The 25,843-nt window shown below is 47.0% G+C and overlaps 1 protein-coding gene across 2 annotated transcripts in view; it reads left to right on the top strand.

Annotated features, from left to right (window-relative positions):
* The window catches only part of LOC107220465 (sonic hedgehog protein A), a 55,374-nt gene that overhangs the window by 5,856 nt on the left and 23,675 nt on the right, over positions 1 to 25,843 (top strand). Inside the window, exons 3-4 of one of the 2 annotated variants that reach the window (XM_046735540.1) lie at positions 2,282 to 2,484; positions 2,585 to 2,684. In XM_046735540.1, coding sequence (XP_046591496.1) covers positions 2,282 to 2,484; positions 2,585 to 2,684 — 303 coding nt within the window. Of the gene's footprint in view, positions 1 to 2,281; positions 2,485 to 2,584; positions 2,685 to 8,330; positions 9,648 to 25,843 lie in introns of those variants that run through there. The other variant, XM_015659074.2, reaches the window with a different exon arrangement.

Genomic DNA, 25,843 nt, shown 5'->3' on the forward strand with positions numbered 1-25,843 from the left:
TTTGTCGGTGAATGCGCCGTGCAAAGACCCGGGTCTCTCCGCATGCTCACAAGTCCTGCAGGCACGCCAAGGCGTTCAGGCGTGAGCAGCTTTTGGCCCGTAACGTGTATTGACGTGGTGAAATTCCTTGTACGACGACTTCGCGAAGACAACAAGATATCCCCATTATGAAACTGAATTATTATTCCCAACGGCGCCCAGCGCAATGTATAAATCTCTGAAAATGGAGCCGGCCATGCCGTGTATCCAGCGCGAAAGCCCGTTCGGCGTCAATTGCCCCGCGGCACCGCCGCGCCGTCCGGCAAGCGCGAAGGATCATGTCCTCCTAACGGGGTTCGCTAAATCCTTAGCCGCGGCGAAAGGATACCGCCCGACGAATACGCCCCGAGAGAAATATACGACGGGTGTGTCGTACAGGTTGTAAATCAAAAACCCATGATTGAAACAAGCGATTTATTACCCTCCCAAGTTCTGCGATCGTAATTTACACTTTTCGCAAAAACAAAATCAGCTGCGTCTGAATTCACGCTGCAAATGAAGTACATTCAAATTCGTTGTACAGCCTTCGGCGAATCATGAATCCGCCGTATTAACGTGATGAATAATTCACCTGAATGCTTTGGACAAATAACAGTGATTATTAATCACTAGTACGTACATATAACTTGGAAGAAATATGCACTACTTCATTGCGAAAATTATTCATTCTCGCATCCATGTGGCGGTCAATGCAAATAAGTAGGTTATACAGCTTCGACGCAATCTCTTGGAAAGATTTTCTCGCCACGATCATGCCGAGCATGGATTGTACAATGTGCAGGAATCGGAAAGTGACGAGGTGTGATATTGAGAGGGCGGAAGAGGAACGGGATACTGCAGAGTGAAGAAAACCGGGACACCTTGTATAGTATAGGTAGGCAGGCAGAACCGCGCGCTCTCTGCGAGATGAGAAGCAGCGCAGGAGGAGAGTTAATTGAATCCGAGGAGCGTATAAGTGGAATGGGCTATTCCTCCGGTCGACTTTTCTTATTCTTCTTTCTTCGGTGTAGTATTGGTGATGGTGATGGTGATGGTGTTGATGGTGGTGGTGGTGGTGGTACGCCGAGAGAGCGGTGGCAGAGGGGGGAGGGGGGAGGGGAAGCATTCCTTTGTCTCCGAGCGGGGACCTAGATCATACAGGTATAACGTACACACGCATGAGTCCCAATATCCACACCGCAGGCTCACCTACGCGGAGTAGGTACACACCTCCGGGTTGCATGCAAGGGTAACAGGTACTTGTGTTTTATTTCCGGCGTGAATCCGGACCGATTAGTCCCGAACTGGCGGAGCTATCGCGAAATCCGTAGGGATAGCGGGGGCCCGAAATTCGGGTACCGTGGTATATTTGCGTATGTACATACCTACAACCTCGCATCGCCTAACCTAACCTAACTCGTGCTGAAAGTTGGGGGTCGCGGGCGCGGCGGCCATGCGTCGGGGCAGGTAAACCTGTTCGGATGAGTAAACAAAAAACGAGCAGATATTATATGGGCCTTGTATCGCTGCTTTATTGCTAATTTAGAGACACTCGCTGTTCACCGGCACCACCGAACTTTATAGCCTTCTGCACATGCGGTTATGGCTCAGCAGTGCCTCGCATGCGGAGGAGATAGCCGCCCGGTTGCAGGGATTACCGCCGCCGACTCGTCCTCCGGGACCCTGCAACGCACCCGGCCCAAAATCGCGGACCGATCGAACTCTCTTCGCGCTCTGCTCCCTAGGCTGCTCGATCGCCTTGGCCAGCTTCCGTCCGCTCCGGCATCGCCGGGCGAGACGTCTTCGCGTTTAACGAGCACGTGCTGACGAGTGGAGATGGTATAGGTGTGCGCTTGTCCAGGCGGAAAGGTCGCTGCAGACACCTCAAAACTGCTCTTGAACTCTCGCGAGGATCGGCTGAATTCGACGAGAAGGACCATTTTCGCGCCGTAATTTCAGCGCCTAACGAGCATGCCCGCCTCTCGTATATGTGCTCTATTTTTGGAATGCGAAAAATCTTGAACATAAATAACGATACGACGTTCTGGACGTCGACAAAAACTACGCTAATAGGAGCAGACAATGGAATTCGAATTTTTGCAGAAAAAACGAAGAATCCCTACGAATACCGAATGCGTCGAGGCTATCCTCAACGTGTTTCGCCATTCTCTTGATATACGGGGTGTCCCGCATTGCGCTCGACTCTTCGAGGGCCTTGCAAGCTTTTGTTGTCGCATATATATGACCCTTCAAATTTTTGCAGCTTCCGATCATCTCGACCCAAATGAACTTCGGCCTCCATTATACTGCTGCGACTTCTCGATGGCGCCGATCGAGTTTTACGAAAGTAGTAGCGGTGGCCCAAAAAAAGCAATTATTTGAAGAGGAGCAATACGAAATTCTAATCGTCCCTGAAATCGCAAATTCAAACTCGATGAATATTCAAAAAGATGGGATTGAATTAAGGTAAGGAATAGTCTGAAGCTGAAAGAAGGGAACCTAGTGAGGTAACGAGCTTTTTGGATCACGAAGATAATTAACAGTGACAAGATTCAATCTGTTCCAGTAATCGGTCAACTCCTCAGGTTTCGCTGAAATTCCTGAAAACCGCTTTCGTTTTCGAACCAGTCAACGCATGTCACCTAGTAAAAAACAACCGATGCAGGGTAAGTCGCTGGTGTAATGTAAATTTTCACCTGAATATAAATTGGTGTATAAATAATGAGCATAGGTGGCGGATAAGAGAAAAATTATTTGCGGGGGTCCGTTGCAAGTAGGCAAAAGGACCGGCATTGAAATAATGACCGGTGAAGAGTGAAGTGAATCGGAGAAAGGATGGGCCGCAAAGGGGTGAAGTGTCACCTCGTCGAGATCACGTTAGGTGTCAAGGGGCCCGTCCTCCCCCTAATTGACAAATTGGAATCTTATTAGAAGGTCGTGCGGTGTGCCGGGCGCGGCGGAGGCGAGCGAACGAGGAGCGCGTAAGGAGGCCTAACAGGTTGTAGAGATGGTATAAGGCTACCTTGCCGAATGCCACCCAGGAAGCGTTCGCGCGTGCGCGATCTGTGTGGCCTCGACCACCGAGAAGGGCCGATGGCGCCCGAGTCGAGCCGAGGCCTTCCGAGTCCGCCCGAAGCGGACGTTGCGGGCCACCCGGTAGAGAGCGCGCGTGCCACATCCTGTGTGGTCCACGAAGAGACTATCCCGGGTCCCGCATCTCGCCGAGCGACTCCCGGCCTCTGAGTGAGCTCCAGCTCTTGCGCCGTCCTGCTTCCCTGGTAGCCGCGGCTCTCTTACTCTCTGGCCCGTAGCTTGCACGAGCAGCGAAGACTTGCGGCAGCCCGGCTTTTGCGTCACTACCTACGCGAGGATGGCCCGTCCCCGCCAGTGATAGAGTCCCGTGAAAGGGGCCCGCGTCTGCCGGCGACCACGTGCTAACTTACAATCCTACGTCCCAGGGGCCAGGAGTCTCGTCTGGCTTCACCGTCATCCTCTTCTTCCTTCTCTCCTTCCTACGGCTTTCGGTCTTTTTTTGAAGCCTGACCCGTATCTAGTTATCTTTTCCAGTTCGTCATCGTCGTTCATAATTGTTCCGCCGGGCCCTCGACAAATGATCGCCCGATGCTGAGTGCAATTCGGAATGTAAGCGTACACGTTACAGCGTATTATACCGGCCTGCCTGCCCGGAGGCTGTTGTTAAGTTGCTTTCGCGCAAATGTAATTTGCCAAGTATAAGGTAGGTAGGTGGTTAGGTATGTATGTACCTCTGCGCCCGCTGTCGAGTTTAAGTGTTCCGGTGTGGTAAATGTTGATGACGCGTCTGTAAGCCGCTCGCGGTTAAGAGGTGCGGTGGGCGTCGCAGCGACGATGTGGCGCTCGTAATAATTGTCCTGACTATAAAATGCATTTTCGCATGTTAAATGTAAATGGATTTGCGTTCGTGCTCAACGGCACCAGGGTTCAAAAGAACCGCCCCGCATGCGGCAGAGGACGCTAAAGAGCAGCGAAGCCATGGCCTGCAGTCCGGCCGAGTGCCTCACACAGCCGGGAACCAACCCATCCTTGGTCCCAGCTATGAGGGCCGAATACACGCGCCGAAACCTCTTCAGCTCCACCTAAATTTATTTTATATTTCTACCTTTTCTGGACCTTTCACAATATTTGGGTGCAGTTTCGCGGTGCCTACACACTGCGGCGGCTTCAGTCGGTGGATATTGTTTTGAGCCTCGAGTGATGGATGGCTTGCTATCCTACTGTATCCCCTCTAGTCTCTCTGTCCCTGTCCCAGGGCTGTGTAGATTTTAAAAGATAGTTTAGTAGTTTTCTTTTGGGCCCCCATTTTCATCGCCCAACTATCTATTTCACTTCCGGCCATTTATATCGCGTCCACCGTGACTCATTTCCAGACAGTTACACGCCACGGGATGGGCGGCGAAAAAAAAAAAAACACAATGTTAAATCAAAATATCCATCTCCGCGGGCGTACCAAATCCTCAACTCGATCTTGCGTACAGCATGATATGTTTTCTAACCGCACGTTCGCGATTGAGATTACGGATTCTTCTATATTATAGCGTCACATCAATCCTATAAATAAGCGTCAACTTGCATTTTCATCCGACAGCCGTTTCGCCGCAACTATATTCGCTATTGAAGTAATGATCCAGCGAATCTGAAGCCATTAATTATCGTCCATTGCAACACTTCGTGTATTTGTATTCTTGCGGGTTATTCGCTGCGATGCATCAGCCAGCTGATATACACATTCATTTGTTAATCACTCCGAAATGCTCGCCAGCTGTTAATCCGATACGGATCTGATTGCACTTTAGATTGAAACCTACTCTCCGGGGATTTTAATGGCCTTTTAAATAAACTTGGTCGTGCGGTTGACAAAAGAGCTTGATACCTGCGGCCCACACCTTCGATTTCTCAAACGATCATTCACACTCACTACATACACGCTCGTAGGCTTATAGACGAAACAAGTCCTAATGAGATGCTGTTTGCTCGTTCATCTAATCTTAAGTTTAACACTGTTATCAGAGTTTGTTAATCGACGTTCGGACAAGCTCGATAACAATAATAATTACCCAGCTGAATTTCTGTGATTTCTCTTCACAAACGGAAGTTGGAAAAATCAAATCCCAACGGGGATCGAGATAGTGTAGCGCACATGCAGCGTCTGCACCCCAAGAACCCCTCGCGTGATTCGGCCCTGCACTGCTCAGTCCGAACGTAGCCCATTGCACCAAGTTCGTGCAGGTATATAAATTCTGGTGCTATTATTGGGGTTTCTGCCTTCTCACAGGGCCTTTGGACCCCTTAGCAGGCCCCGTGGCGGCCCCTTTGAGAGACCTCCTTCTGCCTCACTCTGCCTCTCTCCTGCCGGTCCTCTCTCGCTCTATTTGTTTTCCCCTACATCTTCCGTTTGCTAAACGCACCTTAAATTACGCCCTGAATGATAAATATTTACTTCGTCCATTACGCGTCGGGCCCTTACCCCGCGCGCATCGCGCTGTATCGGGTTACCCAATACCGAATACTCGCTGCCCAATTCCCGGTGCCCGATCCTCTCCACCCACCGGCCCCAAAACCCGCGTTAAACTTGCCGAACAAACCCCGTGGGCCTCCTTTCGGCTTGTTTTATTCGTTGTCCAACGCGAGCGCACAACGTGCGAATTTGAATCGAAAAAATCAGGCGTGCTTCACCTCTTCTTCTCACATCTTATCCCTGTTTCAGTCAATGTCCAAATTGTCAGGCTCACTTATGGTTGAGAATGGAATGTCGTTTCGCACCAGCAGGTACAATTAGAACTTAGAACAGGTCGAGAGCTTTCGGCAGGTCGCGTGGTGACGTTGACCTGTTCAACTAAAGAATTCCCCGTTTATCCAGTTTCCCCGAAGTTCCGCACGTAAATCATCGCCTGTGTAAGCATCTGCCCTTCTCTCCACCCACGGAATATGCACAGCTGTATACTAAAGCGCAGGGTCTGCGGTAGAGAACGCCTGTATGTAGAAGCCTGGTCTAAATCACTAGATCAAACAAGGCGAGGATCGTGTAAAAACCCGCCTTGACCGCCAACGTATTTCCGTAATTTTTTCCTCTCGCTCTTTCGATTTTTCAATATCAAACGCCTTTCGCAATAACATCTTCACCGCTTGGGTTTATGTAGAATACTTACTTAACACCAATCTGGCACTGGAAAAAGAACAGAGTACCCGTGTCAAAGATTCACCGAAATCTGAATAGCACTTAATATCAACTCGGTAGGTAGACGGATTTTTCCATCTGTAAAAATCTATCCAACGTCTGATAAATATACCGTTTTGCACGTTATAGAATATCATCTGCACAAGCTGTGCAAATTCCAAAACGAACTTGAAAGAGTTACGCTCCGAACTACGAGACGGATATATTCGCGGAAACTGTGGCCAACATTGCCGACAGTATTATACATTACACAACTGTCATCCGCAGATCGGTTAAGAATCGGTTGTGACCTAGAAAGGAAAGTCCTCTTTCACACAGTTCTGGGAAAGTCCATTTTTCCTGATCTCGAATCATGAGGTAACAGTGGCATCACTGCCCCTGACGACGACACACCAAACGGAGACCCTGACCATAACGTTTTGCTGATAAGATATTGCGACGCGAAGGATGTAGGAAGCATGAGAAGCCAACAGTCCATTCGGTGAAACATATGCCCGATGCCCAGGTAGATACGCACGTTGAACGCACCTCGGGTAGAGGCACGTGTGAGGATGGAGTGGACTTGCAATATACCAGTTATCGTAGAAGTGATAGAGCTGCAAGGAAATGCGGCATGTGGGTGTGTTGTGTACACACTGTGCCTGCACACCAAATACGCTACATGACTGGACACGGTTAGAGGGATAAATCGTGGGTAATGGAACGGTGTTTATTATCAGTAAGCCCAAGAAACTAGCAACGCTCACGGCGCGGTTAGCAAGGCTAGGAGCTATCAGAGGCATCAGTAGCTTTCCGGCTGCCATCGGTGGCGCACAGCACTTCTCTGCTTAAACGACCAGTTGAAAAGCCCGCCGATTTACAATACAAGGCGAATCACCCACCTGAAACGTTCGTTGTTCCTACGGTTAATTCCTCGTGTTCAGAGCATATATTTTAGGGTGTAATAGGTTATTAATTGTACCCAAAAATACACATCGTTGTGCGGCAGGTAATCGGATCAACTCTTGAATGGAACTGCAGACTTCATGCCTGTACCGTTCAAACTATGTACATGATTTGCTGATTCTTTTTTTGATTTCATCCTAAGGTCAGTCAATCGACGGTCCAATTTTTTTACAAGATCGGAATACTTCAGACGAGCACTTCTTGTTTACACAGAAGATAGCCAACTGCTTGCTATGCACAGAGTTATGATAAGCAGTAAAATATTGCGTAACTGCATCGTTTCTCGCTAATGGTATCATTTCGTCATTTCGGAGAGAGTGCAAAGCTTAGAAAGAATGCTTATGAAGTATTAGATACAGGTATGCCTGACGTAATATCGTTAACTGTGAAACAATTTACAGTAAAAACCAAATCCAACTAATCAGTGTTCAGAACAAGTCTATGTGCAGGATGAAGTCGACATGATAGAACATTCGAATTAATCGCTGCATCGAAAACGACTGACGTTGAACGAGAAATAAAACCGAAAACGAGAAGTTAAAAAGGAACGATCGAAAAGTGTCGGTGACAGAAGGATATGAGAGGTGGAGGTGAGGGTGTTAAGGTAAGGGCCAAAGGGTCCGGAACGACTTCACTCAGCTGTTCCCGAGAGATAACTCCGGCAACAAACGGTCGGTGGAGAAGACATCCTCGGCGAAGATAGCCAGTGCTTCCTTTCAGAGGTTGAAAGTATCCGACGCAGTTCGGTTTCTCGGGGGGTTGAGACTCAGACTTGGCGAGTCGTTGAGCGGGAAGGAGCCGCGTTCGGTTTGGACCGGGTTGAGGATTGTCAGGGAGAGAAGCGGAGAGGAGAGAGAGAGAGAGAGAAAGAGGGAGCGATACGCCGATAACCCGGACGACACACGGGACTCTGGAGGCGGACGGACCGAGGAGAGCGATCTCTGTATGAGCGGAGGGACCGTGCGGCCGGCGCGAACCAGGAGAGGAGAGAGGACCGTTCCTCGGTGTGTATTCCTGTTGTACACCTGTCCTCGTTTACCTGGCTCGCCCCGCCCCGGCCAATCGTGGAGCAAACCGCGGGCGTGACGTCACACCTGGCGATCGCTCAGGGCGGGTGGAAGGGGGAAGTCCACCAGGAGTCAGCGACGTCGCCGGTCTCCGGCGGGCGGCAGGGTGGGGGAGGAGGCGAGAACCCGGTTTGGTCCGTCCGTGGCACCCAGGGAACACCAAACGCACCACGGGACATTTCCCACCACGGTTCGTCGGGAAAGCGGCAGTCAATCCAGGACCCCAGATCCACGTTGTCACAGTTTTGACAGTTGTCGGGCTGTTCGATACGCACCACGATTACAAATTCACGACGTGCGCCAACCGCCAACTTGCGAACACCCGTTGAATCCATAACGTCAGTTACACGTTAACGAAATTGCACGATGTTCGTCCACCCGGTTAAAGCTCGGAAATAATTATTATTCGCGAATTTTCCTTGTCCTTACATACCGCTTGTAATAACCGATCCGAGCCGATATAACGTACCGATTCACGGCGCGAATCTGGCACTTACGGCCTGGATCGATAATTACTGTATACATACCGAGACACATCGACTTAAGGGAAAACTCAGAGTAAAGAATTAAGAAGACCGCAGTTAATTGTCGGTAAAAGTGCCGTGTGATTGATCGATCTCGGGCCTTGTAGTATCCGCCTCGATTTCCGTATCTTGCGCGCGAATTTCAGCGGAGCAACCCGCGAACTGGATAAATGGCAGGCGATCGGTTCGTGACGACGTAGTCGGTACCGAACGCGGTGCAGAGAAGCAGACGTGATTTATCGTTACAGTGACAGGTGTGACCACAGTGTTATTCTGGTAAACGGTGTGCCCTCCCGCTTCCGGATCCACCGTCGTTCGCCACCCCTTGGTGCCAATCGGCGAACGCGGTGACAGTTCGCGGTGACCCGGTTGCCGGTTGCTCAATTCGCGACGTCCACGAGGCGCAGGGTGTGATGCCCTGGTTATGGCTACTACGCAGTGAGGCGAGACGAAAGAGGCGGACTGGGTCGGGATCGCACCGAAGCTGGGTCACACCAACGACGGACTGACCCTATCGCACTGGGTCGGGAAGATATTATGGTGAACGCTAAGATCGCGAGGACAAGATTCGAGCTGCGGTGGATATTGGTGTGCTTGGTACTGCTATCGTTCTGGCTTCCTTCCTTGGGCACCGGCCTCGCCGAGGGCTGCGGCCCCGGAAGGGGTAGCAACCGACGGATACGTCCCCGGAAGTTGACGCCGCTTGTATTTAAACAACATGTGCCAAACGTCAGTGAGAACACTTTGCCCGCCAGTGGACTTAGCGAGGGTCGCGTGTCCAGACACGACACCAGATTTCGCGACCTGGTGCCCAACTACAACCAGGACATAATCTTCAAGGACGAGGAAGGCACTGGTGCCGATCGCCTCATGACTCAGGTGAATATTCAAACCGATTTACCCATATCCGTGTCGAATTGTAAACGGTGCGATATACGGTTGGACCTGCAGCTGTAACGTGTAATCGTCGTTGCAACCACGGCATCCGGGCACACGTGGTCGGTCTCGGCGACGTCAAATCCGTCGCGTCAACCGGTAGATAGATAATTCCTGGCCGCTGTTTGGTGTACTCGCGTCATTGCAAAGATATAATTTCATATTAATGTATATGTGTCTAAGCATCGGTAGTTACGAGGAACAGCGTTCTGTAGAGCATATTATAACGTCGTATGTTTTCTTTCTTCCGCAAAAGGCATCATGGTTATCGTCGTAGTGCGGGTGAACGTTGACCGGCGCCGGGCGCGTATCTTCGATGCAACGATACTAGGCAAATATTAACCATTCTTGCACGTAATACATAGCACTTAAAAATTCACACTTGACTCGAGGTAAACCCCCTTACTTGTAGTTGTAAATGGTTTAAAATTCACTCGAACACTAATTGCGCTTGTACACACGACAGAAAGGATTCGCTGAAACAGCAGGAAAGGTGTTAATATCATGGCGATAAAAGTTTTTTCCTCTATTAGCAAGAATTATGTAGTTCCAGTTAAAAGTTGTTTGATCAGTTGGAGGAATTACCTGCACTTGTAAAACATTCGCTAATACAGCTAAAAGTAATTTGCTATCCGTACAGCGAGAAGTCTTAGTTTCCGTGCTAAAGGTTATACTTGGAAATTTATTGCTTTTAAATATTTATCCCGGTACAAATAATGATCAAGCGCTTAGGCTGTAAAACTTTCGAAACGGTGAGGCTGTACTTACCAAGAAATTGCGTAGTTTGTAATTTCTTGGTCTATCCGTCACTGTCGTATATTGATAAAAATATTACGGAATATGACATATTTTCGCAACGTTAATAGAATCCGCAAACACGGAAGACTGCAACCTGCGTCGCGAGATGTCTGACACATCGCTGAGATATCACTGTGTATACATAATGCTCACGATAGGTGACGTATGAATTTTTTTTCACCGGCGCAGACGGATGCTTAGATTTCATATGTGCTAATAAGAAGCGACGCTGCACAGTCCTAGGGCAATGTGGATTGAGTTAACCTAGTCGAAGTTGTCTAGCTGGGTCGACGTAAGCCTGAGGCCCAACTTAAATTTTTATACGAGTTAAGAGAACGGCGAAGATCGCACGCTAAGCGAGGAATAAATGGGGGAAAAACTATACCGAGTCCCTAAGTGATTGTGGAAAGGTTTATGGTAGCCATAACCAGTGTTTCATTTGACGCCTTGACGCTTCTCCAATTATACGGTAGATAAATTCACCAACCTCGTACTTTTCTCGATTTCGATCGTGTCACGAAGACCCTATCCTAGTCCAAATAGCGTCGCGAGACCGCCGCGTTTTGTATCTCGTAATTGACTTCAAGCCTCTTCCCTCGACCCTTTGAGGATCGGCACTCAGTTCCAATGAATCGAACATTCCAGCTTGGTCTCGATGAACAATCCTCACTTCTCACCGCATCGAAGCAACCTTCTCGCTTGCCCTTCGGGCTTCAATCAATGTATGGATTGATATGGATCTGATGTTGTAGCAAGGATTGAACCCCACGACGAGCATTGATGCTAGAAAGTGTCGTTAAGTGGTTGTCACTTGCTTGTGAGAAGTGACATCGCTTAAGATCGCAGTGTCTTTTTAGTCGGAACTTGAGTCCAACAATAAGCTTCCGATTTCGATGCGAGTGCGTCATTATCGTGCAAAATTGCAGTTAGGTGAACCGGATGACGCAACCTCTCGAAAATTCTTTGTCACGGTGCGCAAGTTATGGTTCTTTAATAGCGAGTCGACCATTTCACCCTGACCGTCCTCGAGTCTCTCCGCTTCGTATGCTGAGATGATATCGAATGTGTCATCGTTGCTTGGACGGTGTTGGGTGTCGCTTATCGCTTGACTCTTGTTGCCACATGGTTTGATACAATTACTAGACGCCACTTGTACTGGAGACACTCGGTTACGACTATGTCAGACTTTGCCACCGCACTTTACCCGTCAACTCGACGTTTCGCCAACGACATCTACGCAACCTTCGCACCCGTGAGATGAGATTTAAACGCATTCAGCACAGTTTCAAATCAAGGACCTACGAAGTCTTATCGATTCCCCCAATTTTTTCAATCGATTTACTTTCAACGCTCAAATTTTGGCCGAATGACTTTTTGCCCAAAGTGACGTTTCGTTCAAGTGCATTTGTTAGGTATACCTATGGAATTCGAAAAGACATGTTGCGGATTTGCCAAGAAAATAATCACAATATCGATCAATATAAAAAATATTTATATAAAAAGTACGCTGTATTATTCGAATGTACACTCTTGGCGCACAGTGCACAATGTACTCGATGTTACGTTTCAATTTGTGTTTATTACGATGCAGGTATTCTAAATACACGCATACCTATACATATTCAGGCTCGCGCACGTTACACAGTATCGTAAATAAATTTTACACCCATCTGCTAGAGTTTATCGATGGTTGTATTAAACTGCGGTATGAAACGTGTCTAATGTTTCACTTATAGCATCGAGAGGTTCGGTCAATGTAATCAATTACATGCAATAACACGTGCGAAAATTTCAATTTTCCATTGTCATTCTTCCGCTAATGCAATTTTCAAGATCTTTGAAATAATCAGTTATGGAGTAGATTGAGTTTACAACTTGAGCAACTCTCGTAATGATAATTGTTGAAGAAAATTCAAAGATCCACAATAATCGTCGGATGTATAATCATTTCATGAATGTTGTTACTCTCAAGTTTTTTAATCTTTTGATCAGTTCTATTCTTGTCATCGCGGCTTCTTGTTTACGATCACAAGTTGCAGATTCAAGAAGTGCAATTAGACAAACGATTTGACGTATGGTACCCTGTCTTTTCTTCGCTAATTGGAGTCTTTTCTTTTCTTTTTTTTTTTATTCCTTTCCTCATATCTGTCTCTTCATTTCTAATTTCCGAAATTTAATGTCCGAAGGAATTTCGATGAGCCATGTTAATCGAGCTCTCGCCGACAGTCATCGCGCCGTGCTGCAGCCGGTATTATGAGCGTAGGTATATGAATAAACTTTGGTGTCGCATTTCCGAAGACGGTGAGGGTCAGACAGTCCGCGGAGTCTCGTTTACGCCTTACAGTATATAAGATGCGTGTGAGCCTGCGTACATGTGTATGCGATCCAGCAGGTCGACGACGAACCACGCGACAAGCGATTATTAAACTTCATTGTTCCTCCGTATCGCTGTGTAATCCTTTCTCCCCGTCCACCGCACGTCGCTGACATTTCTGTTCATCTCTATAAACAGCATAGGTATATATATATATAGAATAACCCGTGCGTCGCGGCATGGGGAAATATCCGCACCGGTTATAAATAGACGATACGGTTTCAAGAATGAACCATGCAACGGCTGTCTTATTTCTACTTAACTAAATGGGGGTTAAGGTCGTATAGTTAATCGCACTTCCTTTGTCTCAGGCCGCGGGTTCGCTAATTACCTCGATGGCTCGTCAGTTACATTTTTAGGGTGAACATCGTTTTATGTACGCCGAACCGGTGCGACCTGTTACCTGAGATCGGGGGTTCTCTCGGTTAAATTTTGTCTTAACGTGTGTAAGCTCGTCAGTTCTCCTTCATCCTCTATTTCTCTTTCTCTCTCTCTCCATCTTCCTCCTTATTTTTTGTTCTTCGCTCAAAAAACAAGATAAACAAGAAACTTCCCTCGGTCTGCAATCCTCCCGGATCACTGCACCGCGTTAGCAGCGATGGATTTGATCAATAGGTGTAAAAATACCTGAGAAAATTGGATCTCCAATTGATACAGTAGACACCAATCGCCTACGTAAGGGTTCAGTATCCAACACCGCAACACGATATTCACTATACAACCGCAGGCTTGTAAGAAAGGCGCCGATCTTTTCGACGGTAAAGTCGCCGAAGACAGGAACGTATAACTCGGCCGGCTGTTGGAGACGTCGAAGGCTTATCTCAGAATAGAAGAGGCTACGAGTCAAATTTATCGGTCCTAAGGCTCGTAAATCGATCGGAATTATTGTCCCTTACAGAAATAGATCGTTTGGCCCGTGTTCCAACATATTAAGAAAAAAATATGTGGAACGCGTCAGCGACCTAATTGTAAAACTTGTCAGCGGATACAGCTCGTCGTTCAGACTGTAACGGCATCAATTTCCTTACAACACGGTACTCTTGTTCGCCACCTCGAAGCCGGCGTTTTGTTTCGGTGTCTGAACGAGCATTGCGGTTCCAAAACACCCAGAGATCATTCTTACTTTACTCTTCCATTCCTCCCGCCTGTAATACCCCCTCAGTTCCGCATCTCTCGCCCTTTCATCCCCCGCCGGATCCCCGAAACCAACGAAAAAGCGCCAAATCTCTTACAAACACGGATTTGGATACCCTCAGTCGATAGAAGGCGACTAAATCGGTGCCATTGCTGATCCTGAGAAACCTTCGATATTTATTTCTCTGATGCCTTGATCCTGCGCTGCACCGCCCGCCCTCCTGCTGAAGGAAGGAAAGCCTCCCTGCAATCCCTGGCTGCAGAGTGCAGGATATACGTCGCCGGATGGCTTGATATGGCGCAGTACGATGCAGAGACGGGCATGGTGCATGAGCTGCAGACCGCGCGGCCATCATGCACGGTCATGAGAAGTGTGCGTGAGGTCAAACGGGTCAAAAGATCATGATGCGGCGATGGCGGCACGGGCGCCCATTCCTCTTTACACGTGTATCATAACCTCCGCGTCTTGGTGCATGTTATACACTGTACATAGGAGAGGAGGTGCCGTATACACCTCCGCTCATCCTTACGCCGAGCCTCACTTTGCCCGTCAACGAGTTTTCTTTTTCTCCCTTGATTTAAAACGCGACGATCGAAACGGCGCAAAGATTCAACCTGCACCGATTCTAACGATCCCTGGAATTGCAGCAGCGGATCTTCGTTTCGATTCTCTCCGATCGAAGAATTCGGTAACGATATAAAGTTTTGCAAATATACGGGATAGCTGTCGTTGTAAGATGATATTAGTGACCACTTCCTTCCTACGGAGGCGGCGGATCCGATGTCCAGTTTGAGGTCAGCAACGATCGACGTGGGAACTCGCTTCGCTCGCTCGCTTTCAGGCTCGATCTTCTTGCTCGCACAACGTTTCAGGGCTCGATCACACCCCGATAATCACAATAATTACTACAAGCACAGCGGTCCCGGCAATTGATCGTGTTCTTTGTGCGAGTTCTCTCGTACGTGTGATATCATGAAAGGATCGCGATCGTGGCGAACTAATCTATTCAACTCTTTCGATTCGTATAAGGCAAAACTTTGATGCGTCGTGGAAATCAGAAAACGTATCGATGATTCTAGCCAGAATTCGGAACAATTTTTCAAAATAATATTTCAGTTCGAAGAGAAATTTTAGTGTAATAAATAATTACTGTATGTGTATAATAATTTTCGATCAAATTATATATATCTGACACATGTACGTACATATCACATTTTTCTGGCATTTTAATGTTTGACATTGAGTTCTGAGGTTACTCAAGATTTTATTTCACTTTCCGAATGCAAAAGATGAAAAAGTTGACAAAATTCGTTTACAAATTCGCGACATCTGTAATCAGAAGTTGGAAAGTATTTTTAAATCTCCTGTAATCGCTTCGTTCCGTCTCTGATCCGCAGCCATTGTTAGACAGGAAATTATAGTTAAATCAGACGCGAAAAGCAGCTGGGAAACGGAAACCTTTCGTGGTTTACGTTCCGTCAGGTTTGATTTCCACCTCAGCGCGTGTTACCGATCCCCGACATCCGGATGACGTCACTAACGCTCAATTTCTCTCAGAATTACTTCTCGAGCTTTCGGCTACGCAGGCGCACGCAACTTATCATCCGACTACGACGCCGCTTTACAACACTGATTAATTTCTGATTTTGTCGCTGCAAAGAAGGTTGGGTGTAGAAATATAATAGAGCTTTTCCGGTTTCTCCTGCTTTTCAATATGCTCTCGGATTTGAGTTCCTTTTAAAGCTTCATGTAATAAAATTTTTCCAATAAGTCAAAACTTTACGACGCTCACCTGCGCACGAGTACGTAATAGCATATAATGAAGCGAAAACGGAACATCTTTCCGGAGAATTACGGTGTAGAATAATGAAGAAGAGAGTGAGGTGCCTAAATTTGAAGGAAATAAAAAGTATAAGTAATGATACCGGTTAAACCACGGTGGCTAGGCAGGCGTAGCTCGCCGCTACAATACACATAGGATTCATTCATTCATTCATTCATTCATTCATTCTCTGTTTTCGTCTATTAATTCCCCGATTTCACGGCTCAAGCTCGTTTTATACATTTAAAATTCATGTATTACGCAAAGCATTAACATCTCAAATAGTAAGAGACAGACGGAACCCACGCGAAGTGAGCGTAGTACCACACCGATATTTTCTCCTAGCGATGGATGTGAACAGAATTGTTCGTGATCAATCTAGCTACTCGATCGCGGTGAGACAATCGAAACTATGAGAAAAAATCAATTCAACTTTTGAAACAATTTTTATATTATAATTTTTTTTCAATGTTTGTTCCGCACGCATCGCGCGCCACCCAGCGATAATCGCCACCGTTTATCCCCAGCATAACTCGCTATAATTCTATCCGCACACCTTGCAAGAGATGATAAGAGTGATTATCATGTAAATTTCAATAACCCGGAGTTTCGTGCAGTCATTACGATAATACTCCCGTACGATTAACGAGTCGATCGTCGTCGTTATACGCGTCTCGCGCAATTAAGGCTGCTCTCCTCTTAACAATCTCGTTCGTTTAATGGTGTACATCCGTTTAATTTCAACGGTAAATAAATCGCAATTCTTTCTACCCCTTCTCCTCTGTTTTCCGCAAAATATCACACAGGTACACGCTTGACAAATAACTGAAATAACATGTATTTTATTTATTCAACGATAGGGGAAATAATTATTCGACGATGCGAATCACGAGATGAAAATTCTCTCGGATCAGCTCGGATCATTCACTACAAAAGGGGCGGGGGTGAGGTGGGCTGGGGTTAGAGGGGAGTCCATTCCAAGCCTGTTGTTAGTGATTTAAATACGAGCATCATATAACTTGTTAATAAATAACTGTATAAATGCATGGATTCCATTGTGCATTGTAACGTACCGGTCTTTCGGTTACATGTCGTTATATAGGTATATCTATATCTCTTGCACGTATAGCCGAGGTACAGGGTATAATGTTGCGTGCGCGTACGGCACAAGTACCCCGTTTGTATATACTATACATACATGTGTGTATACTGGCCGAGTATAGGGTCTATTGTTGTTATTATACGAAAGTTATGCATATGGAAAACCCGCCTTGGACATGTCATCGCGCGGCGTCTAGTCTTAAAATACTTGTAACAAAACGAGACTTTCAAAATTTCTTTCAAATACCTGCTTATTTTTGCTTCACGTTCTTTCTCAATTTTTTTTATTTTTTTTTTTTCTCCTTCTACTTCTTTATCTCCTTTTCTTTCTTTCGTTCTTTTCTCTTATTTTTACTCCTTTTTTCTTCTTACCAACGCGATCCCGAAGCTGCGGGCTTCTCTCGCCCTGCGGCCTGCCAAGCTGAAATATACACAGATAATGGAAACCCTTGGCGACAGTTATTATCGTCAACCGATTATACGCACACAAGGCATAATATGTTGTAACGTATATTATACGTGCTTCGCGTCATGTTTAAAATACAGGTATGCATATGCGTGTCATATGACGAAAATATTCCGCCCGGGGGATGTGAGTCTTTAATTGTAGGAGGGAGGCTATTCGGTTCAGCGCGTTAAAGAGACGAGATACGTAGACACTTACCTGTACTTTACGAAGAATAAAACTGACGGTATAAGCGAGTAATTCAGTCTTCTGTATGTTAATGCAGCCGCTTGCCGCAGATATATAACCTGCACCATTGCACTGCGCGATACCCCGAGACGAGCTGGGTAGTAAAAGATAATTAAACGCGGCAATTCAACCGTTCAGAGCTCAGACACTGTATGCGCGTAAGTGTAACCTGCAGGTTACCAGATTCCAGCCCCGAACCCTGTTCCCAATGCCTCGGACGCATCAGCTGAGCCAAATATATTACAAAGTAAGCATTCGCGAAAAGGCGACTCCTCTTCTACGATCCATCTCTTCACCGTATACGCGTGTAAGAAAACATGCAAGCGCCTGATTTTCAAAGCATACGACGATCAGCCCGAACTCGTGTAAATATTTCCCGAGAGCGTAGATAAATTTGACACGAGTTAAGCGAGACAGGGAATTTCGGAACCGCTCGGCTCAGAGATTACAGGCGCCTTGGTTCGGTGACGTCGCGATAGCTGCTGCTGCACGCGAAGCTTGCAAAGCTTGGAAATACCCCCGCGCATCCTCACAGTCAAGGCTTGAGGCGAAGCCTAGGATGCCGCACGTGCATCTGTGTGGCGGACGGAAGAAGAAAGCAATGCCTGAAACCGCGGTCTTGACGCACACAGCCACCCATTGTTTGTGATATGGAAATTAATTGAATTTATTTGAATAAGCACAGTGTTCTCCGGTTGTTCCTACTACCCACCTACGCCTCTCGGGGCATCGGCGTAGCCTTTCCCGACCCGGCAGAACCGCTCCACTCTCCGGCTTCATATGGGATCTTGTCTTTTCTCTGTAACGCATTATATACCCGTATATTATATACCTTCGCTTCACTCTGCAGAAGGTAGGTTGGCGGCTGTAAGGCATGAGGACTGCGTATTACGACTGCGAAATGGTGCGGCTTCCACTTGAGCTGGCAGAAGTTATCCGACGGCTTCTTTATTTATTCATAGCCCAAGTCGAACCCCGGCCCTACCAGCGAAGTAAGTTCCTCTAGCCTGCAACGATCGCACTTTCGTCGCGCATTCGCGGAAAACCAAAACTGGCCCGCTTTCATTTTGATTAAAATTTATTAATAATTTCGCATCTCTATGTTATAAATTTTATTCATTCGTGTCGTTACTGTATCGGTCACCTAATTCCAACATCTGCGCTGGATCTCGGATTTCAGTCGAAGATTTACGGGTCTGCGATTTTGAGCTCACGTCACTGATCGCATTCAAGTTGTATGTTACAAGTTCGAAAAAATTTGCAATGTTCATTATGAGGTTATTGCCTTAAATGCTTTTATAGATGCAGTCGAAGCAAGCGTGATCGTTGCAAAGTCCTACCAATTGCACGTTAATTCATCAAAGATGATGATCCGTGACGGTATTTCTATCGTAGTTTAATAATTTTAAGGAACTTAGTTTATAATAGTAAAATATTACATTTCTTTTCACATAGTCGTTTTATTTTTTAAAATAACATTACATTTCATGCAGATTAAACTTTAGGTTGAAATGATATCGTGTCAGAGTAGGTATCGATAAAAAAGTGCATTCGAGAATCGCCACATTTCGATTTCACGGAGCACATTTCCATACACGGATCATAAATTTGCATCTACAAAGTCTTCGGTAAACCGGCGAATCGGACCTGCCTAGTGTGAATAATAATTCCTCCAGGCGCCAATATCCTTCTTTTTTTTTACGCTGCAGAAGAGAACCAGCCCTATAAAATCTTCGATTCGGTGTAATAATTATAATTAGTGGGGCATGCGTGTACTTTATAAGTGAAGATCCGAGCACCGGCGCCATTCGAATCTGAGGTTAGCCAGGGTCGGTCGTTCATCGAAATGACGAAACAAGCGACCCGCGGTTCCCACGGGTATTTCCAAAAGGCCCGAACGGACCCTCAGACGTGTGCATGCCATTGCCTCCTTCACCTCTGTACCTAATAAAATGTGGCTCAAGTTTTTAATGCCTCTAATATACTTTAAGGTCGGACTTAAGGTTCACCGGGATTCGACCCGGGCTTAAACGGAGCCGATCCTCGCCCCGACGTTTATCTGCCTCACCGCAGGTGAGCTTCCTCTCCTGTTCAAGCCGCTGCTCTTACAAGTGCGATATCACGCCTCTGGTGTGCGCAGTCCGCCATGCAGGCACACAGTCAAGGACTTGTTATCCTTACGGCAGTGCGACGATCAAGGCCGAGTTTACGGCTCGTTAATTGTCCGTCGAGAGGTATAGAGACGTGCTAGAGACTCGAGGTGTTCGGCCTCTGCATCGAAGTCGAGACCTTGCAGGCTCACTTTCCTACGAGCAGGTGGAGGTAGCCGTTGTATGGTTCGTTGGAGTGGAAGCGTTAAGCTCTGCCGAGATGCGGCTCGAGTGAGTTTTTGGTAGAATAGAAAAGAAAGAAGAATAAAAAAAAAAATCGAAATACACAGCGCTATACAACTGCTTTTACCACCCCACGAGGAAATACCTACTTTCGACGATGCTCAAAGTTTTATCGACTATGAGGTAAAGGGATAACTTTGTTCGAAATGGATTAAGTTGCGCCAAAGTTACCTCTCCAGATCTCGATGAGGAGATATTGTCAAGAAATTGACGTTCTCAAACCGACCCTTGACCTCTCTAGATCCGGGACGATGGTCGAGGACGCGAGGATGCAGGCCATCACTGATTTTGAGCGGAAGCGGACATTGCGGAGAATTTCGAGTGTCAATTTGAAAACGTCGGAGGTTGAAGTCCGGGGCGCAGAACGAATCGCGAACCTCGGCGGAGGTTAACGAGGGGACTGGAATCAGGCTCGAAGGAGTTTTAACAAAGTGGATGATAAAGGAGAGAAGTCGAGGTGTAGCTGGAGAAGACACGGGACGAGGCTCGAGGAATATGAGCGAGGCGAAACACATGTGAGGATTAAAGATGGTGGTGAATAGAGCGAGAGAGAGAGAGAGAGAGGAAGCGCGGAAGGCGGAGAGAAGGAGAGAAAGAGGGAGAGAGAGACAGGGACGAAATGAGCCGCGGGCGGGGGTGGGGGAATGGATACGTTCGCAAGGGAAGCGGTTGGTTGCCGCCCTGTTAATTAGGTGCCTGCCTCCCTCCACCCCCCCTTCGCCTCGTCCCGTTTTCATCGTTCCTCGTCCTTCCCGAGGTTCCAGATCAGGCTCCTCTCGCTCTATTCAAACCCCACCGCCGTTCCCGCCAGAACCACCGATAGGTACAACTGTACGAACAGAGTTCCCTCCTTCACCCGCCAAACCATTCACGGGTCCACCGGCACCGATCGCCCGCTATAAGCCGGTTCCTCGAGCACCGTGAACACGTCTGCGGTTCAACGATTCCCCGAATTGACGAGCAATTACAACCTCTGACGAGTTAAGACTCGAGCTTAATTACTTATTACATCAATTACGCCCTAATGGCGGTGTCAACTTCGGATGTGCACCTCGTGCGCTGCACCGCCCCGCGGCTCAGGGCGATTCCAGTTTGTCACATATTTTTCCACTCGTGTCCAGATATATTAAATATACCTGTGTAATAACGCGTGGTGAGAAGAAACGTAAACGAGGTTCGTTTCATATCACGTAAACTTTATAACGCGCCCTAAAGATTTTTTTCTTCAACCTGCGGAATTATAGTATACTATACCTATACGTATATGCATACATATTGTATAGTATACATCTCGTGGCCGAGAAATTGAACAGATTTATTTTTGTATAAATTAAGCTTACTTCCAACATGGCGTAACAATTTTGCTGGACGATTATAGTATGTCGAACGCGTTATATCTGATTACACACAAATTTTTGGTCTATCTTACTGACGTCAGGGTTTGGCAAAAGAATCCAATTGACGTGAGCCGAAGTTATACGGTGGCGATGAAATAACCGGAAGTCATGTAAGTCCCGTACGTACTGATGTTAAAAGCGAGTATGTACGACGATTGTATATTTTTCAATATATTGCCAGTCACGCGTGAACACTAAAAGTGTTTGAAATACTTATTTCTCTTTCCGGCTAGTAGCTGCTGCGGTGCTCATCGGTTATTCTGATTTTGTAAATAACTTTTGCTTAAAATAATCTTTTCTTAAGCAGCCTTAGGCATCATCTCCGTGGTCATGTCGGTTATTGACGTAAGGATCGTAGGAATATTTGAACATTTGTTTACAATAAATTATAACGTACGCGTTCCGAGCATATGGCTTCTTCCCTTCTTACTTTTCTCGCAAAACTTTATCACTCGTCAAAAGTGGTAAAAATTAAAAATTTTTTCCTTCGTAGTTGCAAGTCCTAAGGAATCGCGTTAAAAAGTTTTTCAACTTCTATACGCAAACCGTCTGACATGAGGCTACGGATTGGAAAGCCGAAGATTTTACTTTCGTAGATTTGCGCGCTCCGAACCTTTCATTGGATTTGATTATACGTTTTGTCATCTTTTTCCAGCGAAATCATTCGCTGAAGTTACGAGCGCGCTCCTAATAAGGAATTCCTAGCCTTTGGCAAACTGCGGTGCTAAAAGCTCCTCAAGATCGGGAGGAAACACGTTACCCTCGTGTAACGAGTTCATCCTAATCTCATTGCTTTGTCCGAGGCTCATTTATCCGTTGAACGTTAAGTATAATTAACACAGTCGACTGCGGTGCGAGTGTGAGTTTGTACAATTCCTTGGCTCCAAAGCCGTGACCCGCGTTTTCTCATTCACTCTCCTCTACCTCGCGTCTGTTTCTCTCCCTTCTCTCCTTCGGCGCAGGGATGAGTCGAGCAGCGCAACTTCTGCCGCAACCCGCCCGAGTAGATACGGGATACCCACATACGATGGCTGAATCTCAGGATGCACGCAAGTGAGCCTGCAGCGGTCAGAGATTCTCAACTCAATTTTGCAATTCGAGAAGTAACGAAACTCTGATCCAAAGATCAGAATCCCGGACCTATAAACCAGCGGCGGGCTTTTCGGTTGAGCAGGACGAACGGGGGCGGGAATAAAACGTGTGTGAACTATGGGAACGTGCAATGACCGGTTCTCTAATTGGCGTAAAAGCCCGCAGAACACGAGTGGACGTGAACCGGATTTTGGGAAGGTTTCTAAAAACCGGACGTATTTTTCGTGGTACGAGCTCGGAGGAGATGCGTAGATATACATACATGTTCGTATACGTATGTATGTATGTATACACATTATATATACACACGTGTAACCGTCGAACGTCAAGATGTACGAGGAAAGAATTGGAATTCCTCTGTCGAGGTCCGGCGAAAGAAGTAATGGAGAAAAACCATCATCTCGAACATCGCGATTCTTCAATATTGTTTTATTTGTCAGCCTAATTTGAAACGTCACCGGCTGCATGCCCCGTCATTTGCCCGGCACGCACTCTGCACTCCCATTTAATTCCCGCGCATCTCCGAGGACCGGCTATGCGGTAATTAATTTAACTTCTTGCCTCGGCGATGGCGGCTGCTAATGGTTTTCTTGTATCTTTGACGTCCGCTGTCGCCTCCGCGGTGCGCACTAATTTGATAAGAACGATTTTATCGGCCTCGACAAATCGACAAGTGCTATCCGCGCCCATTATACAGGTAAGCTGCATGGTCGGTCTGATCGCGCCGAGTCGACTTCGGTGCAACGATCTTCCATAAACATCACCTTCCCTCCGGCTTATTTCCAACAGAATAGACCGCGTGGACATTTTATTTTTCTCTTTTCTTCTTTCTTCGCTTCCTCGATTTCCGTGGTGACTGGAGTACCGTCAGTACATTCACCGGGATGCACGCATGGATATAGGTGGATATAGGTGTATACCTATACTCGGGTATGCACACAGGTTCGCATACGCGTAGAACGATCTTTTTTATACCGTCCCGATGCGACTCATTGTTTAAACAACTTAGCTAATGGTTTCCCGTTAAACACGCGGAGTGAATCGATATACCTACAACCTTACACCGTGTATTAAACACGTTGCGTTGGGCCGTCGACGGATTATGTTTCAATTTGCTTAACAATAGCTGCAATCGTGACAATTATCATTATTATACATGTGCGTATTGTACGAGCCTAGCAATAGTATATACAGGCTGACGGTAAGACGAAACAATAATAATGATGTATAATTTGAGGAAGTTGAATTAAAACTGCAATATTTCTCCGTCGAGGGTTGCAGAACTCCGGAAGTTCTTTTTACGTACAGGCCTGCATCTCTTGTTCTTCCATTATTACTACTTGGGTAAGCACAAAGGCGGATCAGATTTTAAAGTACGAATTATTTTGACTACAATCGACGCGGTAGCCTCTCAGGTTTGTTTCTTCCTCTTACTTCGCTACCATTGTTTCCTCGTGCAATTGGCTCGAAACTTTTATACCCTTGCCTGCATTGCGGTTGTTCATGCTTGCCCCCGTAAATTGAGAAATTGGAGATCGCGCGACGGATCGAGACTTGGGATTCTGGTGATCGTTTTTCGAAATTCTGTGCCCGAAGGCTGAGAGCGGACCTGCATAAGAGAGGAGCGTGAGAGACGTGCGGCAATCGGTGTGAACGAGGGGAAAAAAGGGTGTAGCCAGAGACTAGCCGAGCCAGGAGCGGGCTGAAACGAGACGTCGAATAAACCGGTGGTGAGAGAGAATTCACACCTCGCGCCTTGAAAAGCACCATCGTTTCGTGGTCCTGGTGTTTGCCCGTCTCGTTAACGCTTCACGCGAACTCACACGATCTCCTCGCGTTCCTCTTTTACAGGAATAATGCAAAGAGGCCTCAAAGAGCCACTCACTCCATTATATGGCGGAAATTGGAGTACAATGACACAATGCGAAGAAGTGTTCGCTCGTGTGCCGGCTCGCTTCTCTTGTACATTATTCCTCATTTTGTCATACAGGTACGATATTATATTCTTCCTTAGAATAGGAATTCCTCTTCTACTCTTCTGCTCCTCTTTACCCTCCCATACGCTTCGTTGAAACCCTTTAGAACAGTGATCCCCACTCCCGAGCTGTAAACGTCCTGCAATTCGACCACTGACAAACTTGACCACCAGCCTACAAACAAGTTGGACAAAGATTCCTGCATCCCATGACGTACGGAGCACAGATGCAGCCGAAATATTAGCGAGGGCCGATTAGTCGTGGATGGACCCCGTGGCACGAAGCTATTCAGTCGAGCCCCCGGCGTGCGGAGACATTCTTAAAAGTCTTCTCGGTGTTTCGTAGGGGATGCGAGCTCCAGGGGCGCCATGTCGAACGCGAAAGAGGCGTGAAGGATCCGAATCGTCACGCGGGGATTGCTAGGCCCGAAGCCAGGTTGAATGCCGCGAGTTTGGAGGTCAGGTGGAGTTGGGCCAGGTCAGTTCGACTCGGTTTCGGGCCAAGTTGGACTTCGGCCAAAATCCCTGCAGCGCAGCGCGCAGCTGGGAGAGCTTTCAGCGCGGTTACGTGCTCGGAAGTGTCGTCATTGTTTTTACCGTGGCCAATCGTCACCGAATGATTTACTGGAGGTGTTTTTTTTTCTTCAATTTTTTTTTCACAAAAACTGTTCAACGGTGAACAAAGAGAGGGGTAAACAAGGGTAGAAATGAAAAAATAACAGGGGATGTAAAATGAAGCGCGGTTGAACGGAAGCTGAAAGGATACCGAAGTCGAGGTGCTGGACACCCCCGTGAGGCGGACAATGGCCTCTGAAGCTGTCTGCAAACAGACACCATTGGGCTGTAATTTACGACGAGAATAGCCGGCTGCATCCGAATGGCGTGTATACGCGCGGTTGGCATACAGTGGACAAGAAGATTTCCTGTGTCAGGTTGCCCGAAAGCCTCGGCAGCTTCGAGACGTATCGACAGGTCTTCCGTTTTCTTTGTTTCCCCGATACCCACGACAACGACGACGTCTTCGGCACAGTTCAGGTACTTTTCGCCGGACGTGATATCGACGGGTAACAAAAGCTCCGCCTCTCTTGTCCTGGGTTGTTTATTTATTCTTTTACTGTAGGAATATAGTACATTTGGCAGCACGACGGTTACTGTAGACCGAGAGATGTTAATGCTTCCAGCTTAGTCTGCACGGGTCGTCGCCATCGTTGTTTCCCTCAAAGATGGTAAGAGAATACGGTGCACTCTCTCAACAGGGCTGCGCAGCGAAAGCAATAGTTCTGTCATTTCCATTGCCACGTAAACAAACTTATTCCCGTTTAAACGCACAATTTTTCATGTAAAACGCTTACGCAAAT

This window comes from Neodiprion lecontei, chromosome 3, assembly GCF_021901455.1.
Source record: "Neodiprion lecontei isolate iyNeoLeco1 chromosome 3, iyNeoLeco1.1, whole genome shotgun sequence".
In the NCBI taxonomy this organism is placed as follows: Eukaryota; Metazoa; Arthropoda; class Insecta; order Hymenoptera; family Diprionidae; genus Neodiprion; species Neodiprion lecontei.